Genomic DNA, 25,131 nt, shown 5'->3' with positions numbered 1-25,131 from the left:
CCGAAAACTTGTCCAAAGTCCCGTTTGTAACATCAGACCCTTTATGAAAATTACATGTGCTGTCAACCAAAATGAACTGCTCCTTAGGAGATAACACACACTGAGTTTTGGAGACTTCATCCCTGGTGGTCTAAATGACCCTGTTTCTCATAACTTCGATGTCACACCATCCATAAAACACATCCTCATGTTTCCACTTACAGCAAGCTCAAGCAGTCTGACATTCAAATGGCAGATTGCACTATGGTAATTCAGGCTGACACTGGAGCCAGTTTGTTTCTAACAGAGTGAGTACCCTCTGTTGAGCTGTCTTTCAAATTGTCTTCTGTTTAAACCCTCTGGCATGTGGTGTTTAGCACTCATTAAACCAGAACTGGGATCAAGCTTTTACCTTAAATGAGTTTTCAGTGTGTGAATGAATACAAACTAACCATAATGTGAAGTGTGGCTTTCTGTGGGGGAAAAACATTCACACATGCATACAATTTTGCTTTTTAACACATTCTTCCTGGTGAAAAAGCCTTTGCCATTTTTTTGCTGTAGAAACTTAATTATAAGGCAAGGGAACTTTCCTGGAATTAAGAAAAGTATTTCCAGAGACCTCTGCTTATCCATAACCATGTCCTGAGGGGGATAATGGGAAGAATTATAGCTTGAATTGATCAAAATTAAAGGGCTGTTCCATGCTGCCATCTGTAGATGTAGCTCATTAAAAGATCCCACTGTATGGTTTAACTCAGTTTAAAGAGAAAGTGAAAACACATAAACTTAACCAAGGGATCAATTACTGATATCTGCAGATTTCCATGGCTAAGACCTTAAGAGCAATTCACTGATCCCCTGGTAGAAGATGAAGAGGCTGGAGCTAAGTTATACACACAATGGTCCAACTCCCAAAAGTTAGGGATGTGGGGCAGCTTCATGATAACTTATCCAATACAATGTAAATGATTTACGCAAAGACACCTGATCCGAAACGCATAGCGTATGGAATGCAAAATTATGAGGCTGCTCATAATCCTTACGTCAAACCTGTTGGGGTTGCTAACCTTTTTTTTTCTTCTCCATCACATGCTCGTGCGATAGTAAAGTCCTGCAAGATGCGGGCGAGGAGGGGGAAGTAAATCAGAGACGAAAGCAGACTTCTGACAATGGGTTTTTATCTCTACTTGCTAGCTCTCCCAGTGCATACTTCCCCATAATCTCGCTTTGATTTATCTCGGGCCCTGGGCCGAGGAATTCCATTGCCAGTTGTTATAAAGGCAGAGAAAACACAGGGATAGCTCCACACAGGGAGGAGATGTTCTCTGTGGATCACACGTTGACACGACAGGACCTCCAAGGTCAGGCTATACACCCCCAGAGTCAGGGGAGGACAGGCCCAGTGGAGCTATCTCTATTGCTTCTTCTGGTGAGGCTCAGTGATGAGCTGGTGGAGTAAGATTGTCTCATCAGACCAGCAGCAGGAACAAGTGCTTAATCAGGCCAAGGCAGCTCAGACTGTTTTTTCCAACAGCATATCCACGTTTTGGACCACTGACTGCTTTGGCATTCATTCAGCAAATTTTCAGCAGAGGCTTATTTGAGTTTATGCTCATAAATGACAATTACAAAGTGCATAATGGCATGAAATACAGACACTGGACAAGTTGAATCACTGGCTTTCCATTGAATAATGATTTCAGAAATCTGAGAAAAGGTTACAGAGCAGTGTTGGCTTTTCCATGAGAATGAGCTGTGGATACTTGGTGGCAGTTTCATGAGTGAAAGTCACACACTGAGTCAAGCAGCATATGTATCATCCAGAGAGTGTACCTCTGTCACTGGTTATCAAAAGGCCTAATCCCTGTTGCCCACTAGTGCCATAACCACAGGCCCCATGAATCCTTTTTCAAACACACCACGACCAAACCTATGCCTATTTCAAACAGACCTTGAGTGGTCAGTGCCTAAGTGGGATCCAACTCTGAACGCGCAACACAATTTCAAATGAGGCAACAGTTGCTCTTACAACACTCGAGCTCCTCTTGGACCATGCTACTGAGAACAATAGTGGACAAAAATAAACACATTCTCATCAACTGCATTGTCCTACCATAACTCAAATAAACAGGTCTCTGTAGGAAATAATAACCAAGTATGTTTGTAGCTCTCAAACCATAACAGAGCAGGAGTTTAGCGGAGAAAGATGCTGTCAGACTACAATGTTGGGCATGGCACTGTTTGACAGTGGAACAGCTGGTTTGGTGTTTGAGAGGAAAACTCCCATTGCCTGCCCCACTTGGAGCCACTTCCAGTCTCACTCCATGTCTTCCTGAGGTTGGCGCCAGACAGCAGGTTTACTCAGATGTACTATGGGAAGGAAGCTCAAAGCTTGGCAGGATTGCATTATTGTTGACTCGGTAGAGATAAGGACCAATTAATTAGGATAATAGTGGAGCAATACAATAGGCTATTGAGTCACTTGTTGGGGACTATGTTTGTTAGCTTGCCAGTTTCACAGATCATGACACGCACACGGAGAGCAGAAGACAGTGTGCCATTCTGGTGCCAAGGATGATCATACAGGCATTTTATAAGTCTCTGACCAGCTTATTTAGCTGTCAGAAACTCTAAAAGGAATGAAGGGTCTACATATAAGGGCAAGTGAGAGACTTGGCACAAACAAAAACCCTCACATTAAAGTACAAAGTAATTCATCAAACAACTGTGAATAAGCAATCACCATCAGCATTTTTGCCAGGCTATCTCAGTGACTAAGTTCATAATAGGTTCCAAATTTGGACTTTTATGTTTTTGGCCTCAAAGGCATCAACCCCGTCAGTCATATTCAGGGTTCAGCTGAAAGAAATATTGTTTTTTTTTTTTTATCAGTAAGAATGATGATTCTAAATGTAGGCACTTGTTATCTGTTTGCATGGAAACTATTTCATTCTGGTGAGGAGCATGTTACTACATAAAATGACAATGTGGAAAAGCAACCAGGCTTTGTCCTTATACAACACAGACATTTCTGTTACATGGCATGTTTACAATTTGTTGTCCCAGATGGAAAGACACTCTGTGTCTGGCATTACTTATGTTTATGGCGAAACACGAACAGCTTGTCAAAGCCAAGGTTTCATGACTTGTCATAACACAGTATAACACTCCAGGCCATGAATAGACAGATTTAGACATCAACGCTGATCCACACTGATGTACAAAGATCGCATGAAAAAATAAAAAGAGCTTTTCAGCAGGAGGGCCAGTGAGATGACTTATAATGATGGAATGTTTAGTCTTGGGTTAACAGTTTGCACAGTTTGCATCCCCAGAAAGAGAAAAATACCTACAACTTTTAATAAACGACAAGCATATTTAACTGTATATATATGTGTGTGTGTGTGTGTGTGTGTGTGTGTGTGTGTGTGTGTGTGTGGGATTAATATTTATGATTGACCCTTCTGGATATTTCTGGTGTTTGAGCCAGCACATATTAGCCTTTAATGGAGATTAATTTTGACATGATGTCAAGGATACCATAGGATTTTCATATAATGTAAAGTTACTTTTGGTGTAATGAAACATAAACATATTTGTGTGTGTGTGTGTGTGTGTGTGTATGTATGTGCATGTGCATGTGTGTGTGCGTGCGCGCGCGCGTGTGTGTGTGTGTGTCCGACCAAAGCAACAATTCCCGTGGCTGCATTTTCAAAATGCATTATTTCAGCTTAAGGCATCTTTGGGCTAGTTTCTCAGACAAGGATTAAGTCTAGTCTTAGACTGAATTACATTCTCAATGGAAGTTCTCCATTTACAATGTGATGTAGATCAAGATTGTGAAGTTCTTTATTTGAATCATAATGTGTGAGACTGAGACCAGACCTCAAAGAATATAAGACTCCTAGCAGATTTCAACAGTTGAGTGCAGCAATTCAAGCTGAAAGTACCAACTAAAAATGTCACAATTGGGATTATTGTGCATGACCAAGGCACCATGTGAACTACTATATTTCCAGGGAAACTGAATTTAGTACCAAAAACAATCCATATTTCTTATTGTGGTCATTTTGGTCAGTGTTTTAAGGAAACACATGCTTAAAGCAAGTGAAAAGATATAGAATCTAATTTAAAAGTATTGTCAAAACAGCTGTTGATTCCCTGCTATATTATAGTTCTTTAACTGCTGAGAGAAAATGAGAAATCGCCGGTTTTTGAGGGAAGAAAGGAATTTAAAAATGATCTGATCACACTTTTCCACACTGTACCATAAATATACAGCAGTTAAAAACCAGCTGCTATAGTGAATCTGTGTGAGAAAGGGACACTAGTGACATCCTTTTTGGGTGGTCTGTGTACTCTTCCCTCTCCCTCTGTCTCCCTCTCCCTCTTTCTCTCACTTCACCACACACAGGAAACAGCAGGGGAGGAAGGAACAAAAAATAGTTTGAAACAACCAACCCAAGAACTACAATGGCTCTTTCACAATGGCCCGACTGCACATAGCGTCCACTTGCTAATGTTATTTCACCTTCCAAAGCTAACTTTGTTTCCTAGGCCATACTTAAGAACTTCCTCCAGCATCTTGAATCAGTGAACGGAATGAAGAATTACATCCACACCCAAACCACAAATGCCCCATGAAGGGAAAAATCCAGGGGCGTCTGAATAATTAACTGACAAAATGTGGTTAACATCAGCACTATCACTGCACACAAAAACAATGAAGAATAAACTAAGATCTAGTACATAAAGAGTCAGAACGCTCCTCCTTCTGGGACTTGGTGTGATGGAGAGTTGTTGAGGCCCTTTCTTAAAAAAAGAAAAAAGAAAAAAAGAATAGAAAAAAGGATAATCTGTTTTATGTCAAGAGCCAGACTCCATTTACTGATAAACTAACATACAAAATGAATTTCATTACTCTTTGCATACTTAGATGTTATATATTTTACACGATTCTCAAGCTAGTCTTATCCTAATTTACCTTGGGCTCACGATGTTTCTCTGCTCTTTCTCTATCGAAATGTTTCTTGACAGAAAGAAAGAATTAGATATATGGAGGTGAACAGCAACTACTTCATCCATTTCAAATGACCAGAGCCAGATTATGATAAGTGGTAAATGAAAATCCACTTCCCTTTATTCATAGCCTGACGGAATTTAGTGGTGCTGTTGACCTGCAGCTTCTTTTGCCGTCTCACGGAACAAAAGCTGCTGCAGTCGTGGAATGTTTTATGCTTGCCTGCTTGACTTGTGCTGGAACAATCGCTGGTAAGTTCCACAGCAATAAAACTACCACGCAACACTTTTACTGTATCTGTGCTGGCAGGCCAAGCCATGGCAAAGCAGCACAGGAAGTGCAAGCTCTCTCACAATCACGCCATCCATATTTCATCCACACAAGAGTGACGCTTCGCGGTCCTGCGATCCACCTAAGAATCACGCTGCGTATCACTACAGGTCCTATGAGATGCACATCTTGATTTCCAATCATGGAGCACAGCATGTCCACACTGTTATAGTCCAGATAGTAACCTCTTTCCTCTCTATCTGGAGGACCAGCTTTGCCTTGCCTCACCTTGTCTGACTCATTTCTGACAGCCCAGGTTGAGGAGAAACAGAGCCATACCAGAGGTAGAGACCCCTGAACGGAGAGAGGCAGGGGATGGCGGGATGGTAACATCATACAGGGGTCCCGGGAAAGAGGGCAGAAGGTTAATTTGGGGTAAAACTTCCACACAGTGCGCAAAGTTAAAGGGAAAGCATCACATCAGACTACAGGAGCATGGCCTGAGTCCTAGAGGAGATCCTTTGGCAGTTAATACAAATATCACATGACTCATGACCAATATGCATGGGCCCTGATCAAAACATTAATAAATCAGGAAATATCCAACAGTGGCAACTAGAGAAGAATGTCCTTCAGAGCCTTTGGCGTCCTGTTGAAAGGACAATTAGGAGTGATTGAGGGTGTTAAACAACACCAAAGACACTGATGAAAAACAGAAAACTTGGTCTTTCTTAAGAGAAGACCTCTATAGCAGGCTTTGTGCAATGCACAGTCAGAGCATCATACTGACATTAAAGGATATTTTCACAATTGAAAACAGACCAATACTCATAAATCAGTGCTACATCAGCATGAGAACTGTGGATGTTTCCAAAACCCATGGATATGCGTGGAAAGTGCAAAGCACATTAGGATATATATATGTGTATGTATGTGTGTATATGTGTGTGTGTGTGTGTGTGTGTGTGTGTGTATATATATCATCAGCTCAAAAAAGACATTTTTTCCCCTAAAATTCCATATTAAATAAACTTGCATAAATCTGAAGAATGATCAAAATGTTCAGATAAAAATTGTAGTCTTATAATGCACTTTTAATACCAGTACATTAACTCTTACAGCATTGTAATATCCTTTCACATACGTAATATGATCAAGCATTTCAATGCTTCATTGTGGAGTCATCAGCCAGAGTTACTCTTTGGTTAACCAAGAAGAAAGCATTAAAAGCCAAACTTCATTTTGTACAGGCCACCAACAAGTAGGTAAATGAGACAATAGGGGTGACTAATAGCCCCTGTCAGTGTTGTGTGTATTGTATTGTTTTGTATACATTATAAGACAGTAGAACTAATACCATTATGTGCATGGCTACCATTGTTTGTTAGCTTTAGCTATTGTCATCAACAGAACTGCAGATAAAGAACAATGAAGTCTGTAGAGTCCTGAGCAGCACAGATAAGAGCCACACAGCCAACCTGGTTTTCCTCAAATGGGTGCCAAGTGGGGACCCCTCCCACTGCAAAGGTTAACATGTGTCAACCACACACTCAATCTCGCCTTGTCTCATCTCTCCCTTTCAAATAACGGGGGTGTGAAAAACACACTCCCTTCAACATGAACTTCCACCCTTACACTCACAGTTCATCCACCTCTCCCATGTAATCTGTCCATCAATCTTCAGTCAAAGTCAAAAGGAAACGAGGAAAAGAAATGTGTGAAGTTGTGATTAAATCCACTGCATAGGCCCTCCAACCTCAAAAGAGTTGCACTTATCATAGAATTTAAGCAATATAAAATTGGACCAATAGTTGGTGTGCCTTAAACTGTTATATGTCAAAATCACTTAGCAAGATAGATCTGGGTAAATTAAAAACAGCTATTTTAATTAATCCTAAGGACATTAACAACAGAGACATAGAAGTTAACCACAAACCTGAGAAACACAATATGTACGTAAACGTAAACTACATAACAGGAAAGGGAAACGGTGTAGGGACATTAGTCATCTCTGACAAAGAAGGGAAAAAACAGTTGTTGTTTGAAGGTCACACTAGTAGCACGATTCTGAAGTATTTAACAATTTAATAATGGATATTATACATATCCATGCATATATATATATATATATATATATATATATATACACACACACATATATATATATACACACACACACATATATATATATTACATGTTATTGATAATGAAAACTGGCTAAACAGTAACTACACCCCTGTCCCATAGTCATTATTTTAGGATACTTTTACTTCTTAAAAAGAAAGAAAAAACAGATTACTAATTGAGGATTATTCGCAGTTGGGGAATAGTTTGGCATGTTCAGCCAACAACACTCCACAAGAGAAGTAGTACAAGTAGTAGCGATAGTGTTTTTTCTGAAGTAAATTCCAGAATATTGGGCTATGTTTTGAATGTGTTTTATTAATTAACTTCATCATGCAAAATTCACGAGCTAAGAAGACGTCCAAAAATGAACTACTCTAATCTCTTCATTTAACAGACAGCATATTGCTGAACGTGCTAGAAAGATTAAAATTTTAACCAGCTCACCGGACTTCGTTGTTTTGATCCTTCTTGCCAGAATTTAATTATTCCAGACTTTTCAGCAGCTCAGGGCCAGGGAGTGTGTGGAGCAGTGGAGTGACGTGCGGAGCGCTGAAGTGTCTATATCTCATCCTCATCCACTCATTATAAACAAACACACAACGTGTGTGAACGGCCACTCCTCCTCGGCATTCGGCTCTACTGTAGTTGCTCTACTTGAATTTACAATTCCCGTCCAGTCCCTGCAGTATCCGCTCACTTAGCTTATGACGCACGTTGTACTAGAACAGGCTGTGCAGGTGCTAAGACACTGATCGACCGTTGATTGTTTCTACTGCACGTGCTCATCGTAAACAGAAATTTGTGAGAATCTAGTGCGAATGGAGGTACGCTGTTCGTTTAAGGTGTACATAGTAAAACAGATTAAAACCCATTTTAGAGGGCTGGGCTTTCAGACAGGGATTAATACTTGTCTTGGACGAACTAAGTACACACAGAATAATGGTTCTCCAAATGTAATTTAAAAGGAGTTCAGCTTTAATCGTTGTGCCTCATTCGAAATGCAGCATATTTGTAATTACTCACTTGTAAATTGTAATCCTCTAATTGCTAATAAATTTATAATTGGTAACCATCGACATGTCTACACCTCAAAGGTTACTCTAATTTGTTTTTGCCGTCTAACAAAGAACCATTTTTCTATCGTTACTGACGTAGAAACAGACATTTTTATTTGAAATGTGGTGGAGCGTGATGGAAACAGACGCGTAGAGAGACGAGGACCGATTACTGTCGCGTTTGTACACTCAATTTATGGTAACTGCTCTCCCTCTAGTGGCATGTACAGGTGGGGTTTTTTGTGACAGCTGACTATACTCCATCGTAGTTTAGTCTGTGAGTTATCTTGTCTTGATTTGCCAGAAAAATCTTACTCACGTTTTCCCGAGGATAATGGCTGTGAAATGGCATGGAAAGTAGCACACATAAGACGAAAAGATAAAGGCAGCAGCAACATAACTCTGGGCAACAGAAGTATTGTAGAAACTAAAGAGGAATTCACTTAAATTCGTTTTATTTGCATATTCTCATTTTACAGAAAAGGCACTGACATAAAAGCACCTCAGAGAAATTCTGTCGTGGACCTGCACTAGATAACCTGATGTATGGACAGCCCTGACATTTAAAAAATTGTGATTAATCAAAAATGGACAGAAAAACAGAGACAAAAATAATAATGGAGCCAGACTTTGAATACTGGTGGTTATGGTTATGACATCATAAACATATTTTAGCTTTAATTACAGTAATGTACCAGTTTATCTGGCTAATTATCAGACATGCATACTTTTAAATACCAATACTTAACATGGTGGCAGGTTACTGAGACAGGAGCTATTCTTTCTCATACTGAACAAACCTGATGTTGTGCAGCATGTTCATGATAACAATCTGTCTAACTAAGAAGTGGAGTTTTGTGAAAAATCGCCATTAAAAAAGTGCAATGGAAAACAAAACAGATAAATTAGACATAACTGAAAGAGATAAACATTTCAGATAACATGTTATGCTTGGTAAAGTATGGAATGATGGATGATGGTAACCCGAGTCAAGTCTTGAAGGTATAGCAACTAGAAAAAGTTCTTGGCATGTCAGATAGCACTAACACACTGTACTTTGGTACAGATACAACAGTATATGGACATAGTGCAGATAACATTAGTGAACATTAGTAAAAGGGATAATATAGAAAGACCACATAAAAGGTTTTTTTATGAAATTAGAACAACATATAAACAATGCAAATAATATAACATATAAAAATAATTTCTATATCAAATATGCCAATAATCCACAATAAAGTGAACAAATGCTCACGAAACACAAAGTACAGGACATAGTGGGTCATGTCTGTGTAGTGATACTGAGTCACAAATAGACAAATTATAAAATACTGCACGCGGATGGATATTTAGGAGTGTAAACTTTGTTTTCAGTTCCATAAACAAAGTAGTCATAGTCTTTTCCATTGTAGGAGTAGAATGCATGTGTAAGAGGGACCAACTCAATGGTTTGTCTCTGTGGAAAAATGAAAAGATAGAGGATTACACTATATAACACGCTTGCATTTTTCCTGCCCATGCCAAAATGTTTCAGGATCAGCTCTCTTTTCAGTTTAGATACTTATCCACATTGCTGATTGCTGTTGCTGCCAACGTGGATTATTAGCTATGGTTACATGCACACATTTTTATCATTCGGACCGAAATCATTCCGATTGCTGATTCCGAATGTACTGTTTACATGAAAGCAATCGGATAGTTTGTGCGCATTTACATGTCACCAGCGTACAATCGGAATGCATTGCAAATGCAAAGAAATTACCTTGCGCCGACCTGTTGGGTGTAGTCGAAGGCTATATAAAAATCTGTAAGCCGGTCATTAACAGAAATAAATAATGGTAGAGAGGTCAAAAAACCCTTACTTTCAAGTACTGTAAAGAGTCAGGGCAGCGAGAGCTTTACTTCAGGTCAGTGATTTGATCAGTTAATTAAGACAATTGTAACTTTATCATTATAATAACAATTACACAATCTCTGCATGGAATATTCTCCCAAACTTGCTTAAAAAACTCGTTGTTGCGGGATTTGAGCCCATCTAGACGCTCGACTATTCTTAATTCTTTGAGAATGATTGACACAAACGTGTTAAACCTCTCGCACTGTCCGCTGTTTTGTTTTGTTTTTTAACTCTGTGATGCATAGTGAAACGTCAATACGTTATTACTTTGCGTATTGATCACGCACGAAAAGTTCCAAGTGCAGAAGACGATCCGATTGAGCGTTCACATGGTTAATATTTTCCTATCGATCGAATTATCAAAAATCTACACCACCTCTTTCAATCGATTGAATTCTCGATCGGACTGGGGTATTTCATTCGGATCGAAGTGTTTACATTTTCATTCTGATTGAGTTTGAATCCGATTATTAACTGAATATTAGAGTCCATGTAAACGCACCTGTTGTAGATACAGAATAGCTCATTAAAATTACTGAGGTCAGTGCTGCCCTCTGCTGGGGAATTTTTGAAATGGCATCTTATGTGGACTATTGAACAAAAGCAGAGCACACATGCCTTCCAAATTGTCCATTCAATAACAGGACAATCACATCCTGCTCTTTGTTTGGATACAGGGAACTGATCCCTTTTGTATGTGATTTTTATATAGCTATGATAGACATGCTCTGTTACACTGTGGCCTGGAAGCTAGTGTCTGATTACTGAATAAGATTAAAATGAATCGCGTCCCAAAGCTCATACATCACATTTAAGACACACTAACCAAAATGTTACACCATTCCATTAACTTTCATACAAATTTTAATTGGTGTGAGAAATCACAATTGATTGTGTCCCCTTAATCCCTTGTTTAATTTTGACAAGGTGTATTTTAGCAACCATGATCTATTGATTAAAAATCAATGGAAATGTACAATGTATCACATTGATACACACTTTCCACAGATCTCCTGCTGCTGTTTACCTGTTGTAGGATGCGACTGACAGAGGAATACTTGTTGAGATGTTCGTGATTAGCTGTCTTCGAAGCATCACAAATATCTTGGTCAGGGAAGCCCACTATTGGATAAACCTGCAAACATGCAATGATATTTCAGTATATTGTACGTGCTGAAGAAAGCTGAGAAATAAAACTAGTTTTCACAGACATCATGAACAAAAAAGAAAAAAAAACAAACAATACCAAATTATTTTCATCCACAAAGAATGAATTTCCGGACACTTTCTCAAACTTCTTTACTGGGAACTCAGGCAAACGGTCTGGTATGAACTCAAACACTTGGTTCTTCCTGAGGAGTGCAATGACTTGTTTAGAAAGAGACAGGCAGGCAGATAGATAGACAGATAGATAGACAGACAGACAGACAGACAGACAGATACACAGATAGACAGATAGATAGATAGATAGATAGATAGATAGATAGATAGATAGATAGATAGATAGATAGATAGATAGATAGATAGATAGATAGATGTGTAGTGGAATTAAAACTGGGACTAAGAGGAATGTCCATATGAATTACAAAAAAACAGATCTCTTTAAGTGAACTAAAACATACTTAATGGAAACTGTCTAAAATATGATTTAATAGATTCACGACACACCCAAGAAAAGAAGCATTCACATACTCTCCTCTTCTGTGTGCAAAGAGTACATTCTGTCAGTGAGCCTACCATGTGACAGTCAGCTGAATAAAGTGCATGAGGTTTCTATGGCCACGGCAGGTAGGGCAGATTTGATGACCATGCCCATGGCAACGAGTGCATCTGTGTGGAGAAGAATTATATAGGACATCGGTACACCTCACTGTTTAGTCTAACTGGAACAGGTAACACTGTAAACCAGTGTCAAGTATGTCACTGTTAAGAATATCTATACAGGCTGTCATGTATAAGATTCCTATTATTTGGACAGATTCAGGGATACTATAATGTGAAAGCAATGCTAAATAAGAATGCTAAATATTCTTCTACGTTGGGTGATGTACATAGAGATGTAATGTAAGGTGTGAATACTGTAAGGTTCTCCCACCTCTTCTTCCCCCTACCACTGCAGCTTATGCACCTTTTGTTCCGTGAGTGGCCAGTGCCATGGCAGAACGTGCAGCGTGTCTGGGGGAGAAGATATGGTCATGAACTTACTGGGCTTTTAGCTGTGACTCTTCAATATGACTACAATACCCTCAGAAAGTCTGAACTCTAAACTCTTACATTTCAACTAAAAAATATCATCTTGTTTTTTTTTTTTTTACCTTAAAGCCATGAATAGTCATCCATCCATTTACACTGTGTTTCTCTTTTCAAATATTCATACATTAGGTGAACAAAAAGTGTCCTTTTCACTTTCTGATAAATGGAGAGGATAAGCTGAAAGCCCTTAGACTGATTTCAGTGTGAGTGCATGGCTGTGCCGATCATCAACTTGAATAATACTGAGAAGGAAACTAATCAGAAAGGCTATCTATATGCCACTGGAAGCTTTGAAACAGAATAGTGAAAATGCACATATTATAAAACAATATCTATATCTGTATGTCTGAGCATTGTACATTGGTGAGAGGGAAGCTCTCAGAAAAAGATGGTCAAATGGCACAAAGGACAGCACAAGCTAAATCCCTTTTTGAATTATACAAAGCAATCAAAGATTTTGGAGCCAGGTGAACAAAGGTTCTTTCTTGTTTTCTTTTTTCAGCTGAAACATTTTGTTTTCATGCAAAGCATCAGTTTACATAAATGTGACTATTACATCCAAAGCACACCATGCCTACTGGTGTTAGCAATATCTTTCTCATAAGAATTTATTTGGACAGAAGTCTTTAAAGAAAACCCACTGGGTGCCTTAAATAAAAGACAGACAGAGGAAGCTAACAACTGAAATTTACTTTTGATCAGAATAGCCAATTCATAACAAAGTTAGACTAGCTATGCATAAATGGTCTTGGTTAGTATTGTAAGGACCCCTGTCCAATTCCTAACAAACATATCTTGACATTTTGACAGAGTATGAACAGCTGTGGAATGAGGAGTGGTCAGATGTTGACAGATCAACTTCTGTATATTTACAGGAAACCAAGCTCACTGCATTCATTGTACTAACTGTAGTAAGGGTAACTCCTGTCAAGGATCAACTCAAAGGGTTCAGAACTAATGCAGATGCAAATATCTCAGTTTTGCATTAAAGATTTTTCTCTTCTCATGAGTGAGCTGGGTAGTGTATACTAGCTCAACAATTTCACAGGAACATCAAAATGTTTAAAACATTCAAAAGAGAGTACCGCATTTTCTACAAGCACTCTATGTCTCTAAAGATGGAATGATAACTCAATCAAATTACTTTTACAATTGGTAACTCCAATCATTTTTTTTTTTTAATTAGGAGTTTGGCAGTTTATATCTCGCTTTGTTTTTTGCTGAACCATGAAATGTAAAACATGTGTTCCTCAGAAAAAAAAAACACACAGTTGAAATGACTTCCTTGTTTTCATTATGAGTTTATGCGCAAATGGAAGGAGTATCTCACAGACTGAAACGTGTAACTATAGTACTATAATAGTCTGAAATAATGAGTATGAAGGCCATAGTAACTTACCTGTCCCCTACCATGGCAGTGTGTGCAACGCACTTTCCCGTTGCCATGACACTTATGACACGTCTGTAACAATATCATGAATTACTCCATACAGCCCAGCTTCTCACTATAGTAACACTACTAAAGGATATGACTATTACATCTCAAAGAATTCTTTGTCACTTCATTTAGTTACGCGGATAAAATGAGACTGCATTACCTTAATAAACGAGGAGTGTGGCACCCGCACCTTCTGAACAACATCAGTGTATTTGGGTGGATATTGTACTTGTACCTCCCATGGAGGCGGGCTAACGCCATTGTGTGGTCCATCGATGTACTGACCTAATGAGAAAGACTGGTCTCAAATGCGAGGAACGCTGTGTGTCTGTTCACTGAACAGAAGCACTTCAGAATTTTGTAACCATGGCCCTGTTTAGATCATGCATTAGATCCAATTTTGGTGATCCAGTCACAAGTGGACAGCTCTAAAGCACGGGTGTAAATGCACCTAAGACGCATTGAGGTCACATCGAGATCCGATCGCTCAGACCACATTCAGAGGTGGTCTGGGCCGCATATGACCACATTATTTTAGCGTAAACGCAAATGTGATCCCGCCCACATTGAACGACTGCCTACTCAACTGACGCCCTCTACATACTCAGAAATACGTACTCATTTGCACATCAACTTTTCTCAGATAGCGTAAGCTGTGTTAAAAAGCCCATAGATATGGAGTTAGGAAGCTGCCAAAATGTCACAAACAAACAGAATGTCATTTACAAATGCCCTACGATTTGCAAACAAACAGAATGTGATTTATAGATGCCCTACGATTCACAAATATACACACCATGCTTGCAAATACAAAACATGGCTATCAAAAATATACAATATGTTTTGCAAATGCAAACGGCACTTACAAACAAGTGCAGGGCAGGTTCCACAAATGTAAAGAAAGAGTGCAAATAAATAAGCAACATTTTGCCTGTCTGTGTCATCAGTTTTACAAATGCAACACATTTTTTTCCACGCAGAGCGGGGAAGTGAGATCCAATCGCAAGTGGTCACTCGAGACACATGTGGAGACGGATTGTAAAGCCAGGTATAAACGGACGTACTTTAGAGCTGTCCACTTGTGATCGGATCACCAAAATCGGATCTAATGCAAGGTCTGAACAGGGCCTATATGTTTTTAACTAAGTGACATACAGTACCAGTATGAGGTTCAAACTCCCAGGCACTGGACCTGGACTCCGTAAAGGTTTCCAAGCGGTACTGCAATGAAGGGGAAAACCAATAGTATATTAGTACAGCTTATGTGTTTAAATTTTCAGGAATGAGGCTCCCAAAGGCATCAGGAAAACCAAACCAAAAAACAATTGCTTTTATGTGACAATTTGAAGTACATTCTGAGTCATTTGACATTTAAAAAAAGAATAGACACTAAAGGGAGGGTTTACTCACACGGTAGACCGTGTAGGGTTTCAAATCCTTAAAGACCAAGTTTCTGGCAGGTTTGCTGCTATATGCCCACTTCTTTCCCACAAACTGCAGCAAAGCCTCCCGTGCTACATCCTCAGACACTGTTGGCACCCTGTAAATGATACATGTGTTTCAATTATATACTGACAGTAAAGATTAGATACAAAGCATCTCACAAGACATCTCACAAGCCACTAGATACATATCACGACAAGGTTCAAAAATTAACCAAAATGTTTGTGTTGTTAAACATACATGACACTGGGAACTGAAGCATTCTTGTCATTTTCGGGTAGTGGGACATAGGCTGGTGGAGGAGGGTAAATCTGATCTGTGAAAACAGAGAGAGAAAGACACCAATTTTATACAAATCTCTAGAACTATATCAATGCACAATTAGCTGTAAAACTCTAAAAGTTTTTTAACTATTATTGTTTTGAAATGCTTATAAATTTCAGAAGCAATGTCATGTCAACTTTAGTACAATAATTTATTGCATAACAGGAAAAGACCCATTGCTCAATATTTGCCCTCAAGCTCAAGTTGCATTTTTATCTATGCACAGAATACACTCACCGCCCTCTTTGTTGTCCTCATAGCCTGTGACGCTATCCAGCCAGCCAGGGGGTGGAGCTGAGGGACCCTCCTCAGGAATGCCGGGGTCAAAGGCTTCTGTTAGGGGGGAAGAAGAGGCTGAAGTTACACCTCCTCTTAAAGCAACTGTCTAACAATCACTCTCTCATATCAGTTAGCATGGTTATGTGTTTGTTCATACCGAGAGCCAGACATATGCAAGGCATAAGTTCCAAGTTTCAAGTTTCAAGTTTTATTGTCATTTACTAGATAACAATGTGGACATCATTATCAGTAGCCTAATGAAATTCTTGGGCTTGGGGCCAGCTCAAATTGCAAAATGTAGTAGGTAGATAATAATAAAAGAACAATAAAAGGTAAATATAAGGTAATATAAGGAGATATATAAAAAAAGGAATATATATGTACATGTGCAATAAATAAATAAATAGAAGGACATAAGAGAGGAAATTATCTGGATTTGGTCAGTTTCTTCTTTTAGTCTGAGTGACTTGTACAATTTACATAAACAAGAAACAGACAAGAACCGAACAGTGTGATCTCATGATCCGACTACGCAAACTTAATTGTGCTCTGGAACATCCCTGCAAATGGAGTGTTCACTACAGGAGATGGATCCTCTCTGATCCACTTATCAGTTTGTGACAGAATACACCAACAAAGGGAAATGAACATGTGGCATGGATTCCTCCGCAGAAGCGGAACAGGGTGGGTCTGGAAACTCCAGTCACACAAACACACTTTCTGGGATCCTTGATTTGGAGGATCAGAGAGGAAAAGGTCAAATGGCTGAGTCACAGTGCAATCATGAACACGCACTTTTCTGAGAATGAAGAAGAAGAAGAGGAAGAAGAAGAAGAAGAAGAACTTTATTGATCACACACTAGAGCAGTGAACAGTGAAATGCAGCCTCTGCATTTAACCCATCCTATATACCAGTGAGCACACACACACACACACTAGAAGCTAGGAGCGGTGGGCCGCAACATGCGCCAAGGTACCAACTCCTTCCATTTCTCTTTGCCAGTGCCTCAGTCAAGGTCACTGACAGGCGTATTAATCCTAGCATACTTTTAAAGGCCTTGCTGAGGGGAAAAATGAGCGAAAATGCTGGAAATTGAGCTTTCTCAATCTATCTGCACAGAAAAATGCCTTTTCAAAAACCAAAATGGGACTTTTTTTTCGATTGGCTGGCTCCGTTGTGTCATTGGCAATGGGTCCATGGCACCTATTTATGTGGGTATTTTCCCTGTTCGGTGTTTGGTTTGAATGCAACATTGAGTACTGCTATAAATACAGCCCACAGTTAGCATGCTCGTGTTTGTGAACAATGCCACTAATGAGGGGATAAAAATATCACAGTCAAACAGTTTCCTTCAGCTGAGATCTTACAACTGATTGATATCTTAACCAAGTCTAAAGAATGGGTCAAAAGAGGCATGTTGGCTAGTGAAACAATGTACCAAAAATACATGACTGTGTGAGAAGTGGACTGGGTGGCAACACAGCGAGTGTAAATGATGATGGTTCTAGACAAGCACGTTGGTCTTATGCCCAAATTGCATGTTTTTGTTTTGAACTTCACATGTTTTCAGTGTAACTGAGTGACATGCAGGAACAATGTGCTCCCCAAGAACCACCAAACGTTGTTAAAAGATACCCAAAAGTGCTGACAAATGAGCTTACAAACCTACAGGGGGTGTATGAGACTCCTCCACATGTGTTTTTGGATGTACTTTAACATAGTCTAGCATATGCAGTGATACAGAAGAGGCAAAAAAAACAACCTTAGAACACCCAAAAACAAAAGAATACAGCAAGCATATTTCTGAGCACTCCTTTTTAAAAACAAGGTCTTGCTACTTTGTTGTAATAGTACTCAGAAAACGCAAATATCTTGACCAAGTCTAAGTTAACGTTTATGAGAGAACTACTTACTTCTGATGACAAAGAATGCTGAGCTGTTTGCATTTAGAGTCAATGAAAAAGGCGTACTGTCGCAGTCTGTAAACACTATGCCAATTCATCTGGCATGTTTTTTCAGACAATGTGGCACTGCAGAGTAACAATGAGGTAAAGTACACAAACTCATAAAGCCAGGACCCTGGAGAGCAAAAGGCTCTTACACAATCTTGTACCTGTGATACCAAAAACAATGACCCACAATGAAACAGCAGGAGCGATAATGATGAGGAATGTGGGCTGGAAAGCTTAAACAGAATACTGCACAGACGTAACTGTGAGGAAAATAATAATAATAATAATAATAATAATAATAATAATAATAATAATAATAATAATATGCGTACAGATGAAAGAGCTACACTGCGGTCAGTTTAAAATTCATATGCATGTGTGCTGATGCCAGATACAGACAGACATGAGCTCCCATTACACTGGTTCAGTTTGGACACTTTACACCAGCATTGCTCCCAAAGGCTCTAGAAATAGCATATGAACACCCACGACTAAAAAATACATAACATGCTCAGAAATAGAATCTAGAAACAGTTGTTTCTGGAGGGACTGTTTATTTAGCAAAGCTTCAGTCAAACTGGTTGTATGGGTCTATGGCATTGCAACAATCAGCTGTACAAGAGAGAACAGTGATTGAAGCTTCAAGGAGCAGGACGGCAGAGACTGGGTCAATCATTTAGTATCATAAAACCATATTTTTATTACAGCCACCGGCATTTGACCCCTTTTCTGTAATACCTATAACCAACAGGAGTCTGACAGATTACCTTGATGTCTCATAGTAATTTTCAAACACACAGGTTTTTCTGCTCCCTTTTCAAATTGTCACGCTGTCTTCCACGACTTCATTGCTAACCAAATAAGTAGGAGGGTTTCTGACGATTCCAAGATTTATTCGCAAATTTGACACAGCCGCATGGGTGCCTTAACAGTAAAGACTACACCTAAATGTACTTTTATACAGTGCATGTACTTTTCAGTTTGATAACACGGTTTGCCTTATGTACACCTCGGGCATAAGGTGTATAGGTGGGTATTTTAAAGTAAACACAAGACATTAAAAAATGACCTCACAGCCGCTACAACGTGCGGTGTAGAGCTTTACTGTGACACGTTAACAGTGTCGTAACATCTTCACTACAGAATAAACATTGCTTTAAAACCTTCTGGCTTTTACAATCATTAATGGCAAGATCTGGGGCGTCAAAACGCACGACAACATAAAACTATCGCGATTATAACGAATCACACACGTGATTTGCATAGTACAGCCAAGCACATTAAGTACAGTCGAGCGCATGGATATTTACACAATATCGTGTTCCAGTTAATAAAGCAATATTCCACAGGTTTCTAATCGAAGCCCTGTCTTCTATGGTTCACGAGTATTGGAATAGTGTATCAAGAAGCTTAGGTGTGACAGCAATGCTGATTTTAATATACATCCAAACCTGCTTACTAAGCCCTCTTCAAACTATGCAGGTCGCTCCTCTCGATCGAGGAATTATTATTGATAGTATGTTAACATATCATTCGGTTTCAAAGAAGCTTTATTATGCAGGTTAGCTTAGTGCAACCCAACAAAAATGTCAGTCTTCGTGAATATACTAACCTACACCACCGAAGATAAGAAAGAGTTACGGTTTAAATTTAGTTTTGGGAAATGTGTATTATGTATTGCATAGTGACATTCGTCTCATATTATCGTTTTACTTCATTGCATTCTGACATTCGTCGCATTTTTAACCATTTACCTAAAAATGTGATACTGTTGTCGGTGTAAGTAATATTGAACGAAACAAAACTTTTAGACAGCTTCATTCACAAATTTGTAGGTGCAAGTTGCGGCCACGCCGGGAATTTGTCTGAGATCACATATTGTTACGAGTCGTAAACTAAAAGTTTCAGGGAAATTGGTCTTACATTCACTAATACTGTCCATGCTTGGCTGGAGGGGCGCGGCATCTGTGCAGACTACAAAATTTCAATTTTCTTGAGAAAACTGTTGACATATTTTAAACAAAGACGAAGTAAGCGAAACATCAGTAATGGTTCATATTGTAGATGATGAAAAAACATGAAACGGCTTACCCATGTCATCGTCTTTTTCGTCCATCGTTTTCCTTTACAAAGAATGTTATCTGTTCGCTATATAGTTACCGGAATTGCACTACGTCAGTCGGAAGAGGGACGCTGTGTTTACCCCGTAGACCCATAGGTTTCTGGCGCTGCAAGTAGCCATGCCCAAGAGAACATACTGATTGGATCACGCAAAAATATGCTTCGTACAGTTCTTGTCCCCTGAGTAATTAAAAACAGAGAAAAGACGAAACTATTCCCCGCCTCTTTCTGTTTACAAATAGTCAGAAACGTTCTGCATTTAAAGCCTTTTCAGGGAGAGGCGTAAGGGGACACGAGATGGAGGTGGCGGTTGTGGGGCACACTGCCTCCCCCCGAACAAACAAATAAACAAAAACAAAACAACAACAAAAAAAAAAAACACAGTTGAGAATTTTCCAACTGCATACAGATCAAACCACACCGTGACGGATGGAGTGTCAGGATGGAGTTTCCTTTAATGAGGGTGCAAAAAACTTGCCTCGGCTCAAGGTTACGGCCCGAGCCGTGTCATGTTTCACTTTCAGTGCGTTTCAGCGTGCTTTTCATACCTGCAGACGATGCAGAACACTTCCACTCTACTTGCAATGGGTGTGCATTGAACTGGAAAAGAAAGACAGTGAATGAAGGAACAAGAACCACCTAGCTTGGTCTCAAAAAAGCTGTTACAGATAACTAACGATACACCAATTTAACGCCTTACCTGAGCACTGCATGTACACCTCACTGAATGTAGCTTCAATAACTCTTTACCCAGGGTTGCTGCGATTAATTAAATTGAAAAGACACTACTTAAATCGTTCCATGTTCTAGTATATCTACGTATTTTCTTTCGGCGTTTACCATCATCTGAACTCACATAGCTACAGGATGCTGAGCCACATATGTGCAAAATGTAGCACTGCGGGCAAACACTGAAAGGACCGCTTTGAGTGTAAGGTAAAAGCGAGAAAAGGAATCGGCCCAACTTCACCTTGAGTATTATTAAATCTGACTAAGATCAACCATCTCCACATATGACCAAATGTGGCGCAAGCCCATTTTCTTCAAGTATGTCATTGGCCTAGCTCCGTTCAAGACTCCACTGTAAACACGTTCACATCCAATGCATCTATGGGTTGAATCCTGTTGCCTTAGGCCTCTGCTGCTAAACCGCACAAAGTGATCTGTGACTACACTGCTGTTAAAGCCAAAGCTGGATATGGTCCTCCTGCTTTTAAAGTACCCCCAGCCTGCCTGCCTTGTTTTCTTTCTTCTTTTTTTTTTCGATGGTATTATAAACAGACGTACTTGCTGATATTCTGTTTGCTGTTGTGTTTTGTTTTCTTTCTAATACATATTTTTGGTTATGGGTCTGTTTTGAAAGCATTGTGTTTGTTTTGTTTGATAAACACACACCATGCTTTGTAGCCCTATTCTGCCTGTATTTTGTGTAGAGATGGATTATTATGTGGTATTGTCTTTCATAACTAAAAATAAAAGGAGATGGATAAACACTGTTGTTTTATTCATTTAATAGTAGATCTTTTATGCTATATTACAGGACTTTCTGTGTGGTAGTCTTCCTTTGACAGAGAATTCCAGCTTGACCCACATACCTCACATGATTTTCCTAGTTGGTGCACTTGTAAGTGAAGTTAAAGAGGCCTGCTCTGGGTTGGGTAGAGCCCCAGACCAACGCAAAACCATGCATGTGGTGAAGGATGCGGAGGCTCATGTATTAAACTAGTTTAGAATGAGAGTTGGTTGAGTGGGTCCATGTCTTTATGGCAATAGTTGTCAGTAGCTGTCCATTACAAATACAGTGACAGTATAAAACGATAAAAACCACATTACATAAAAAGGTCATGATTTACACTCATGTCTCAAGAGTGACATCATTAAAAAAAAAAAGAAAAAATATATAAGAAAGCATGTTGGACATGATGATTTTCTCATAGCAAAGAACAACTTAGAATCCTTTCTATGCCTTTAAGCATGACAAACAGAGAAAACTGAAGTGAAACTAATTTTTCAGCTAAAGTTGATTGTTGTTGTAGCATGCAATGTGCTACAAATCTCAGGGGATTCTTCTGTTTACAAAATGGAGCAGCAGCAGCATTTCACTGGGTAGTCCTTTGTGTAGACTTTATGTTCAGCTCCGTACACAAAGTAGATGTGAGTTTTTTCCTTCCAGCTGTAGTGCACGCGAGTGACTGGGATCAACTCAATGGTTTGCCTCTGGAATACAAACTGGGAACCATATTTAGAACGAATCTCTGAGGATGTGAATATTTTCCCCCACGCTCACTCAAACCCATTACTGTGTTGTGCCTATGAAAATAAACACATCACAGTTAGTCACCTGCTCCCCACTGTCTAATCTGCTTGAGATTTAATACAGAATTACGTAAAGTTATAATTGTAATTATGGATATTCTTTGCTGCCCCAAGATGTTCACCAAGACAAGGCTAACTGGTGAAACTGGCAGCCAGCCACTGTTCATGGACATTTTGTCCTCTACTGCAAAAAGGAAAGAAGAAAGGGAAAAAATAAGGAGGAAACTGAAGCATCAAGAAGAGAAGTCTTCTGCAGATGAGAGTGAGGCCACAAAATCTGTTTGTTACATAAGAAAACTGCAGCAAAAACAAAACTGCGTAGCAGAAAGTTTATACAAACACGAATAAGCAAGCTCTGTACTACAAAGAATAGAGCTCGCACGTACCCTGCCTTTAGTACCAAACATAGCACTTAACACCTACCCCAACCCACCCCTTTTCTGTGGTACGCAGGCTGTCTAACAGCTGACAGTCACTGACTTAATTACTGTTACGGGACCGTTCTTAAAGAGGCAGTACACATTTTCTTCACTGACAAAACTGGGTGGGCACAGTCCTGGATGGCCAGTACTGCACCCTCCTGTAGAATTTTTTTCCAGTCCTAACTTAACATGCTTGTATGGAGCTACATAAAGCCACATACACTGATGCCCTCCAGAAGATTAGGACCCCTGCTACACTGTTAAACCGCACACTTTTCACTTGTTTTGGGGTTCTCAGGCCTGCTTTTGCAGATCCACTGTGCATGCAGGCTGTTGTCCCAACACTGTATTGATCACAACTGCCTTTGTTGTTCACATGCTCATATGTTAGCTGGAATGCAGTGTTCCATGTCAATGAAATTTAAATGGTTGGCTGGTAAAAAAAAATAAAAAAGAGGCCTCTCACCTGCTGGAGGATACGGCAGGTGGTAGAGAACTGGGCCTGGTGCGCTCTCACAGCCTCTCTAGATGCTGCATTCACTGCATTGTCAGGGAAACTGACAACAGGATAAACCTGAAACAAACACATACTCAGCTAACTCAACTTTCAAGACTGAGGGTTATAATAGTCATGCAAAGAATGTTCATATTATCATATAGGGACCACTGGAAAGTTGAGATAGTTGTAGAGATTGATATAAATGTTTGATGAAAAGATGAAAATGATATTTGAACACCCACCAGTTGGTTCATTTCGGTGAATAGATTCTCTCCAATAACCTTCTCAAGCTGATCAATAGGCAATTCTGAGTGCTTATATAACACAGTCTTATGTATGTTGTTTTTCCTGGGATAAGCAAATACATATAAACAAAAAGGTGTCAGCATTTTCTGACTGATCCACATTCATTATTTAGATATTATCACAAAATATGCTAAGTAGTAATGTTTTTTTGTACCATTTAATCTTGAGTTTCAAGAACCAGAGAAGTTTTCCTTTTCCGTAACAAGTCGAGCATACTGTAGAACCCATTCCACCGCAGGAGATGCACCTGTGATGTAATCAAGAAAATAAGTTGTACTGCCTCACAACAAATATAGACTGAGGGCCACGACAGATGGGTTTTTTTTCATGAAATATTTGTCTAAAATTCTGATGTGAGGAAGCAGTTGATATCAGCTCTTACACCGCTATGCCAGTCCCTCCACAGGCAAGACACTGATTATTGAAGTACCACCCTGAGCCACTGCACAGTCCACACTGCCTCTGAAAGGACAATGGTCTTTGCAATGTAGATACAACACTCTATATCAATTATTCATAAAAATTAGACCTAGACTTACCCTCCCTGATGCCATACATTCCACACATACAGATCTACCAAGACGCAGGCAAGAGTGACATCCCTAGAAAGGAAACAGAGTTCTATGTTTTTTAGATGCAAAGGTGGCTTTTGTAAGCAATAAATACATCTTTTCATCCAGCAATATTTTATCATTTTGTTTACTGGTTGTTGTAATGCTCTTAATCCTGTGTTTTGTTTAATTACTTCTTGTAAACTAAGGGGTTTGGTTATTCAGCTGCCAGCCACTAGAGGGCCTAGGTATTTAGAATTGAGAGCATTAGGCTGAGAGGGAAATGGGGTAGCTGTTGGGGGATATAAAACATTGTGGACAGATCCATAAGAGGATGCATTAAAACTCTTGAAGCATATCTGGTAGTGTACACATACTTCAAAGATTTTATAGTTACAATGAGACTCCTCTACCTTAACAGAGGATGTATGCGGTATGCGAACTTCTGCTTTGCAATCCTGGAATAAGGCAGGTACAGGAACAACCAGGTCCCACTTTCTTGATCTTTTCTTGATTCTCATTAATTCTGACATTAACTGACTTCTCAACCATGAAGTAGAGCTAACCAAACCCTTTCATTTCACCCTTAAAAATGCTTTACTTTTGACCTAAACTTCTTTGTATAAATTTAAGCACTCTTTAAGTAGAACACCACCCCTTAATTAATCAAAATTAATCTGATATAATGATGTTTTAAGGATTTAAGGACATTAAAACAGTCTTAAATCACCCCCTAATTAATCAAAATTAAGGATATATATAAGGACTAAAATTAAGGGGCTAATCTGAAAAAAAGGCAGAAATTCACCAGTTTTACCCTTTAAACGGCTGAGAATCGTGCGCATTACTACTTAAAAACTACTTAAACTTTA

The 25,131-nt window shown here is 39.3% G+C and overlaps 3 protein-coding genes across 3 annotated transcripts in view; all 3 read right to left on the bottom strand.

Moving 5' to 3' along the window:
* si:dkey-49n23.1 (semaphorin-3D) overlaps nucleotides 1-7,867 on the bottom strand; it is a 45,536-nt gene extending 37,669 nt beyond the window's left edge. Inside the window, exon 1 of the mRNA XM_030776675.1 lies at nucleotides 7,844-7,867. The gene's annotated coding sequence lies outside the window, so the exon portion shown is untranslated. The remainder of the gene's footprint in view (nucleotides 1-7,843) is intronic.
* Nucleotides 7,868-9,775: 1,908 nt separating this feature from the next.
* Nucleotides 9,776-20,191, bottom strand: ssuh2.1 (ssu-2 homolog, tandem duplicate 1). The gene is made up of 12 exons (XM_030778565.1): nucleotides 20,136-20,191; nucleotides 16,050-16,145; nucleotides 15,729-15,804; nucleotides 15,456-15,585; nucleotides 15,206-15,266; nucleotides 14,206-14,330; nucleotides 14,007-14,069; nucleotides 12,450-12,529; nucleotides 12,092-12,184; nucleotides 11,601-11,706; nucleotides 11,382-11,489; nucleotides 9,776-9,913 (listed from the first exon to the last, which is right to left on the bottom strand). Exons 1-12 carry the CDS (start codon nucleotides 20,158-20,160, stop codon nucleotides 9,779-9,781), a joined length of 1,098 nt encoding a protein of 365 aa, XP_030634425.1. The 5' UTR covers nucleotides 20,161-20,191; the 3' UTR covers nucleotides 9,776-9,778.
* A 2,047-nt stretch (nucleotides 20,192-22,238) lies between these two features.
* LOC115815313 (protein SSUH2 homolog) lies at nucleotides 22,239-24,780 on the bottom strand. The gene is made up of 7 exons (XM_030778271.1): nucleotides 24,673-24,780; nucleotides 24,248-24,310; nucleotides 24,091-24,170; nucleotides 23,863-23,955; nucleotides 23,645-23,750; nucleotides 23,370-23,477; nucleotides 22,239-22,382 (listed from the first exon to the last, which is right to left on the bottom strand). Exons 1-7 carry the CDS (start codon nucleotides 24,778-24,780, stop codon nucleotides 22,239-22,241), a joined length of 702 nt encoding a protein of 233 aa, XP_030634131.1.
* Between the last annotated feature and the right edge of the window lie 351 nt (nucleotides 24,781-25,131).

The sequence above is a fragment of the Chanos chanos genome, chromosome 6 (assembly GCF_902362185.1).
Source record: "Chanos chanos chromosome 6, fChaCha1.1, whole genome shotgun sequence".
Lineage (NCBI taxonomy): Eukaryota > Metazoa > Chordata > Actinopteri > Gonorynchiformes > Chanidae > Chanos > Chanos chanos.
This window is presented reverse-complemented; position numbering and strand designations above follow the sequence as displayed.